Genomic DNA, 7,626 nt, shown 5'->3' with positions numbered 1-7,626 from the left:
AAAAAAAAAAAAAAAAAAAAAAAAAAAACCACTCAATAAACTAGGAAGAGACTGGAACTTCCTCAACAGGATAAAGGCCACGTGTGAGAAACGCACAGCTCACATGACACTCAGTGGTGAGAGACTGAAAGCTTTCCCCCGAGGATAAGGAACAAGGCAAGGATGCCTGTTTCACCACTTCTGTTCAACATAATGCTGCAAGTCCCAGCCAGAGCAATTAGGCAAGAAGAAATTTTAATACCCAAATTGGAAAGGAAGAAGTAAATTATCTGTCTGCAGATGACATGATCTTACGTACAGAAAACGCTAAAGAACCTACAAAACACCTCTTAGAGCTAATAAACGAATTCAGCAAAGTGCCAGCATATGAAATCAATATACAAAAATCAGTTGTATTTCTATACACTTGCAACAAACAATCCAAATGAAGGAAACTAAGAAAACAATTCCATTTACTAGTGTAATATAAGAATAAAATACTTAAGAGATAAATTTAACTGAGAAGGCAAAAGACTTGTTACAGTGAAAACTAGAAAACATCGCTGAAAGAAATTAAAGACCTAAATAAATGCAAAGACATCCAATGTTCATGGACTGGAAGGTCTAACAATGTTAGGATCATAATACACCCAGGGAATTCCCTGGCTGTCCAGCGGTTAAGACTCAGCACTTCCACTGCAGGGGTCACGGGTTCAATCCCTGGTCAGGGAACTAATATCCCACATGCTGTGTGGTGTGGCCAAAAATAATAATAATAATAATACACCCAAATCGATCTATGGATTCAATGCAATCCCTATCAATATCCCAATGGTGTTTTTAGCAGAAATAGGAAAAACCATCCTAAAATTCATAATGGTATTGCAAGGGACCCTGAATAACCACAACAATCTTAAAAAAAAGTTGGAGAACTCACACCTTCCGAGGTCAAAACTTCCTACAAAGTTACAGTAATCAAAACAGTGTAGAACCTGGGGAGTTCCCTGCTGCCCTAGTGGTTAGGACTCGGCGCTCTCACTGCCGTGGGCCGGGTTCAATCCTCGGTCAGGGAACTGAGATCCCGCAAGCTGCGTGGCGCGGCACCCCAAAAAAACAGAACAGTGTAGTACTGACATTAGGACAGACATGAAGACCAGCGGAACAGAACAGAGTCCAAAAATAAACACTCACATATACAGTCAACTAATGCATAAGGATACCAAGACCATACAATGGGGAAAGAACAGTCTTTTCAACAAATGGTGCTCGGTAAACAGAATATCCACATGCAAAAGATTTGAGTTGGACCCTCCCCCTGCACTTGAGTTAATACAAAATTAACTCAAAATTGATCAAATAGCTACACGTAAAAGCTAAAACAATAAACTCTTGGAAGGAAACATAGAGGCCTTGAATTTGGTGATTTCTCAAGTATGACACCAAAGGTACAGGCAACAAAAGAAAGAAAAAAAAACCTGAACTTCATCAAAATTAAAAACTTTTGTACTTCAAAGGATACCATCAAGAGAATGAAAAAACAACCTACAGAATGGGAGAAAACATTTGCAAATCATATATCTGATAAGGGATTAATATCCAGAATGTATAAAGAACTCCTACAACTCAACGGCCCAATTCAAAAATGGGCAAAGGACATGTGAGGACACAGTAAGAAAGCAGCTGTCTGAAAGCCAAGGAGAAAGGCCTCAGGAGAAATTAATTCTGCAAGCACCTTAAATATTGTACCTCCAGCATCCAAAACTATGGGAAAATACATTTCCGTTCTCTAAACCCAAAAACAAACAAAAAAAAAAAAGGAAAAGGACCAGAATAGACATTTCTTCAAAACAGATATACCCATGAAAAACTGCTCAGGACTTCCCTGGTGGCACAGTGGTTAAGAATCCACCTGCCAATGCAGGGGACACGGGTTGGAGCCCTGGTCCAGGAAGATCCCACATGCCATGGAGCACATAAGCCCATGTGACACAACTGCTGAGGCTGTGTGCCACAACTACTGAAACCCGTGCGCCTAGAGCCCATACTCCACAACAAAAGCCACCGCAATGAGAAGCCTGTGCATCGCAACGAAGAGTAGCCCTGCTCGCCACAACTAGAGAAGGCCTGCGCACAGCAACGAAGACCCAACGCAGCCAAGAATTAATTAAAAACAAAAAGGGAAAAAAATCTTAAAAAAAGTAAATGCTCAGCATCATTAGTCATGATGGAAATGCAGATCTAAACTACAATGAGATACCACTTCACACCCGCTGGGATGGCTATTATTTACCAAAAAAGGGGTGGGGGGATAAGTATTGGTAAGGATGCAGAAAAACTGGAACCCCAGGACACTGCTGGAGGAGTGTAAAAGGGTGCAGCCATGGTGGAAAATAATCTGTTGGTTCCTCAGAAAGTTAAACATAGAATTACTATATGACCCCTGCAATTACTGCAATTCCACTCCTAGGAATATATCCAAATGCTGGGACTCAAAACAGATTCTTGTGCACCCATGTTCACACAGCACTATTCACAATAGCCAAAAGGTGAAATCCACACAAGTGTCCCTCAACTTGATGAATGGATAGCAAAATGTGGTCTATATATATGCATGGAATACTTCTCAGCCTTAAAAAGGAAGGAAATTCTGACACTGGTTAGAACATGAATGAACCCTGAGAACTTTATGCTGAATGAAATAAGTCAGACACAAAAGGACAAACGCTGTATGATTCCACTCATATGAGGAAAATCACAGAGACAGGAAGTAGAAAGGTGGGTGCCATGGGCTGGGGGAGGGGGAAATGGGGAGTCAGTGTGTAATGAGGACAGAGCTTCAGTTTGGGAAGATGAAAAATTTTGGAAATAGACAGTGGGATGATTTCACAACACTGTGAATGTAATTAATGCTACTGAACAGTACACTTAATAGTGGGTAAGACGGTAAATTTTGTTACGTCTGTTTTACCACAATTTTAAAAGGGTGGAGAGGATTGCTTCCACTCCATAGAGAAGGGCCATTCACACAACAGAACGCTATGAGGCCATGAACGCGGAGTCTGGAACAGCGTCCCAGAGGGCATCCCAGCACCAGCACCAGGACCGCCTGGAGTCGGCTGGAGCGTGTCTGCGCCAAGCCCAGGACGTGCTTCTAGCACACACTCCGCCTGAGAACAGCCCTGGAAAGTACACTGAAGACAGAGACCGACCGGGCACAGGACAAAAGAGGCAGTTGCAGAACAACACACACAAAAGGCTTCGTTCTCGTAAACATATTCTTCTGTTCAGTAACCGCCCAGCAAGAGGCAAAGGCTGGATAAAGTGCAGCGACTGCCCAGCTGAGCCAGGCCGCCACGCGGCCAGGAGAGAGAGAGCGACAGCGAAGGCTCAGAGGGCTCCCCCACCCCCGCAACCCCGCACATCTCGAGGATCTGCGGAAACAGGTACATTTCTCTTCTTTCACTGACGGCAAGAAACATCTTACTTTTATTCAGTTTTTTAAAGGATGTTAATGAATTAATACTTTTTAGAACTGAAACGAAAAGACAATCACCAGGCAGGCGGCCAAGTCAGCTTCCCGACCACACGCCACCCTGGACTCTGTGGCCGCTGCCCTCCCCCTCCCACCCAGCACCCAGGTGTGTCGCGTGTGAGCGTGTCCTTACCTGGCAGAGGGAAAACGTGGCGGACACGACCCCAATCAGGATGTTGAGCGCGTCCTTCACCAGCTCGCACTCCTTCACCAGGATGGGCTGTGGGGCCTGCGGGAGGCCCCCGCCCAGCACCTGCAGCCCTGCTTGGCAGAGCCGGCAGGACCTGTCGAAGGCGGCCCTTCCGGCCTCGGTGAGGTAGGGCTCCTCTCGGTGGCCAGGCGGGCTGTGGGGGACAGAGGGGGGCAGCAAGCGTACGTGAACAGAAGGCGGGACCAAGCAGTTCAACAGCATAAAACGTCTAAGACCAGGTGTGACTCCCCACGGCCCCCAGCCCTCCAGCAGCATCCGGCAGGCCATCAGACGGCGCCGCGCAGAAAGGGTCCAGAAGCAGCAGCAAATGCCCGCACCGCCCAGTGCCTCCAGGCACACGGTGGTCCTCCGGCTGACCACTCGCTCGCGATGGCCTCTACATGGGAAACAACACCCAAGCTTGGAGCAGAACATTAACAACAGCGCACGTGTCCATCGCCAGAGGAGTGGATAAGGACGCGATCCAGAAAGGAAATTCTGACACAACGTGTCAGATGCTACAACACGGAGGAACCCTGAGGGCATGACGCTGTGATACAAGCCAGTCACAAGAGAACAAGTACTGAGTGACCCCACTCCTGTGGGGTCCCTAAAGTAGTCACAACCACAGAGACAGAAAGGAGAAGGGTGGGGGCCAGAGGCTGGGGGAGGGGGAGGGGGAGTGAGTGTGTAATGGGGACCGAGTCTCGGTTTGGAAGAATGAAACAGTTCTGGAGATGGATGGTGGTGATGGTCACACCACGTGAATATCCTTAATGCCACTGAACCGCACACTTAAAAAGGGTTAAGATAGGGCTTCCCTGGTGGCGCAGTGGTAGGGAGTCTGCCTGCCGATGCGGGGGATGCAGGTTCGTGCCCCAGTCCAGGAAGACCCCACAAGCCACGGAGCAGCTGGGCCCGTAAGCCATGGCCGCTGAGCCTGCGCGTCCGGAGCCTGTGCTCCGCAACGGGAGAGGCCGCAATGGTGAGAGGCCCACGTACCGCCAAAAAAAAAAAAAAAAAAGCATTAAGATGATAAATTTTATGTTATGTGCATTTTATCACCCTCCCCCCAGAAAAGCACAAAGAACGTACAGAGGAAAAAGTCTCCTGAAATTCCAGGAGAAATCAGGCCAGCTGGGTCTCACAGAGCCACCGTGGTTCTGGGCACACATCCACCCCTGAGGTCTTTGCCTATGGGGGTCCTATAGGAAGTTCAGGAACTACCAGTGTCTGCCCAGCCCGGTCACACTGTTCAAAAGAGGCCAAAAAGACAGTATCACTTTTCTTTTTTTTTTTTTGCAGTACGCGGGCCTCTCACCGTTGTGGCCTCTCCCGTCACGGAGCACAGGCTCCGGACACGCAGGCTCAGCGGCCATGGTTCACGGGCCCAGCCGCTCCGCGGCACGTGGGATCTTCCCGGACCGGGGCACAAACCCGTGTGCCCTGCATCGGCAGGTGGACTCTCAACCACTGCACCACCAGGGAAGCCCAGTAACACTTCTTAAATATTCCTTTGGAAACCATCAACCCCTACTGAAAGTATGAAAGAATTGTTTTTTAAAATCCACTGGAAAAAGTAATTTCTTAATAAAAAGAGCCCGAGAAAAATCTCAGAACTTGTTAAAACCAAAAATGCTTTTTAACGAACACTGAACCATAACGTGCTCCTTCCCTCACTCACCAAGTGTCTGAGAGCAGCGGCCAGAGCAGGCCAAGCCCAGTCCTCATGGGGCAGGTGTGCGGACACAAGCTACAAGGAGGCGCGACTCACCGCCCATGACACGGGTCCCAGAGGGACCCGAGACACTGGTCAGGAAGGCCCCAGGAGCAAGGCCACGCCTGGAGCAGTGTCCCTGGCGGAGGGAGCGGCCTGTGTGAAACCCCAGAGACAAGAAGAGAAAGGGGCCAGGTGCTTGGGGCTCAGTGTGGGGAGGGTGAGAGCAGGGGCCGGCGGTCCACAGTCCAGATGGGGAGGCCATGAGGCGTGGCAGGCGGAGTGGCGGCGCACCTCTGATTTCCATCCCTGGAAAGTGGTGCTGGCCAAGTGGAGGACAGCCTGAGCGGGCAGGACGGTCCTGAGTGCCCCGATTGGCAGGTGGGGCCCAGCCGGGCCACGACAGCAGCCCACACTCCCTTGGGGCAGGAAGAGCTCGAGTAAAGGAGGAGACTCGGGGCTCCAGCGTCCTTCCGAACGGCCCTCCAGGGGGTCCCCGGGGGATGCATGTGCTGCGAGCGCCATCCCACTGCGCACTCGAGTGCTAGGCTCCTGCCCACTCTTCCAGGGCCAGCTCCCGACCACTATGGCCACACGACCCTTTCAGTGGCTCAGGGCTGAGGGAGGACAGTCCATGAAGGAAAACAAACTCACACTTGTCCCCACAGAGAACTTGGCCTTTAACATCAATGAAACCACTTCCCAGAAAGGGCGACAGGCGCAGAGGACTCCTGGCAGCAGGGAGAGCGACGCTGGCCCACAGCGTGAAGCACAGGGGCGGGGGTCCTCTGGGGGTTCTCAAGGAGAGGGCAGAGCTCACAGTCCAGGGGCTGCAGGTGGACAGGGCGCCGCAACTGCCCATTCGTCAGAGCTCCCGGCAGGAAACTAGCAGGCGGCTGGGATTCAACTGCAACATGTTCCTGAGATTCTCCAAATGAACTCGAGTGACAGGCCTCAGGGGTTGGGGCAGCAGGTTACGATGGAGCAGGCAGTGGAAGAGCCTTGGGGGAGTGAGCTCAGGCCGTGCCCAGCAGCGAGCTGGCCGGGCGTCTCCTGCAGGAGCGCGGGGCACAGGCTATCGCACTGGCTGCCGTCCTCCTGGAAGGGACACCGCAAGGTACTCCTCACACTGGAGCTGTGGGGCCAGTTCTGCTTTCGGGGGACACTGGGGGGATTAAGCGCATTCAGAAAAAGGGACGAGAATGTTGACCAGCTGAGCAACCATGTCTCCTGAACAGTGACCTGCAAAACTGAGCCTAGAAAAGTGGGAACTGGTAAATGAAATACCACTAGCGAATATTTACAAAAGAAAGTAGTAGCTGCTTGATGGCCAGTGTTTAGGCGTGTGAGGGGTTAGCAAACAGCGGAGTGATTAGATTTGCTTTGTGCACACAAGACAGGGTGAAGACTTAACAGGAAGTCACAGGGCAGAGAAGCCCCTCAAAGACAAGACAACCACCAAAACCGACAGTGCCTGGGGAAGCAGGAAGCTGGCCCTGCCTGGGGGAATCCATGTAGGGGAAGATGACCACGCCAGGAAAGCGACCCCAGCAGGAGCAGGGCCCACACGACATCCCCAAGGGCGTGCTCACCCTTGGGAGACCCTGCAGGAGCTAAGGCTGCATCAGGAGGCACTCGGCTCCCTGGGAACCCCACCTCGTTCACTCAGTGCTCCCCAAACTGGCATCCCACAGAAATGCCAGCAGATGAGATGCAACAAGAGTATCCCATGACCAAACATTTGGGAAATGTGTCCTCTACCCCCACTCTGGGAGGTTGCGAGACACCAGCACACTACAGACTGAGAGGTCCTGTGTGCAGAGGCCGTGGACGGGAAGAGCATCAATCAGGGAAACACTGCGAGGACCGAACTTCTCACCAGAGGACCACCCTCAGTCGTTATAGACATGAAGAATGTTCCCTCGTCAGCACCCCATGCCTGGCACTGACCACACACCTCCGACTGGGAGCCACCGTGGCCAGGATGTAACTCAGTTGCCAACTGACCACTCGGACTGTGAAGTGCGATCTGCAGAAGTTACTGGTTCAGTGGGAACCTGCGTAGGCCTGAGAGCCCTTTCCCCCTGCGCTTCTCTCAACCCCTAGGGCTCAGACAACTTGTACACAGCTTGACTGAAACTTCCAAGTTCCTAACCCCAACTACCTGGGCTCTCCGAGTAAAGGCCAGGTTCACCTGGCGGGGTGGGG

General features: G+C 51.1%; 1 protein-coding gene across 1 annotated transcript in view; it reads right to left on the bottom strand.

Annotated features, from left to right (window-relative positions):
- The window catches only part of TUBGCP6 (tubulin gamma complex component 6), a 22,632-nt gene that overhangs the window by 13,184 nt on the left and 1,822 nt on the right, over nt 1–7,626 (bottom strand). Inside the window, exon 3 of the mRNA XM_007454082.1 lies at nt 3,645–3,855. Within this exon, the coding sequence (XP_007454144.1) occupies nt 3,645–3,855 (211 nt within the window). The remainder of the gene's footprint in view (nt 1–3,644; nt 3,856–7,626) is intronic.

This window comes from Lipotes vexillifer, unplaced genomic scaffold, assembly GCF_000442215.2.
Source record: "Lipotes vexillifer unplaced genomic scaffold, Lipotes_vexillifer_v1.1 scaffold382, whole genome shotgun sequence".
In the NCBI taxonomy this organism is placed as follows: Eukaryota; Metazoa; Chordata; class Mammalia; order Artiodactyla; family Lipotidae; genus Lipotes; species Lipotes vexillifer.
This window is presented reverse-complemented; position numbering and strand designations above follow the sequence as displayed.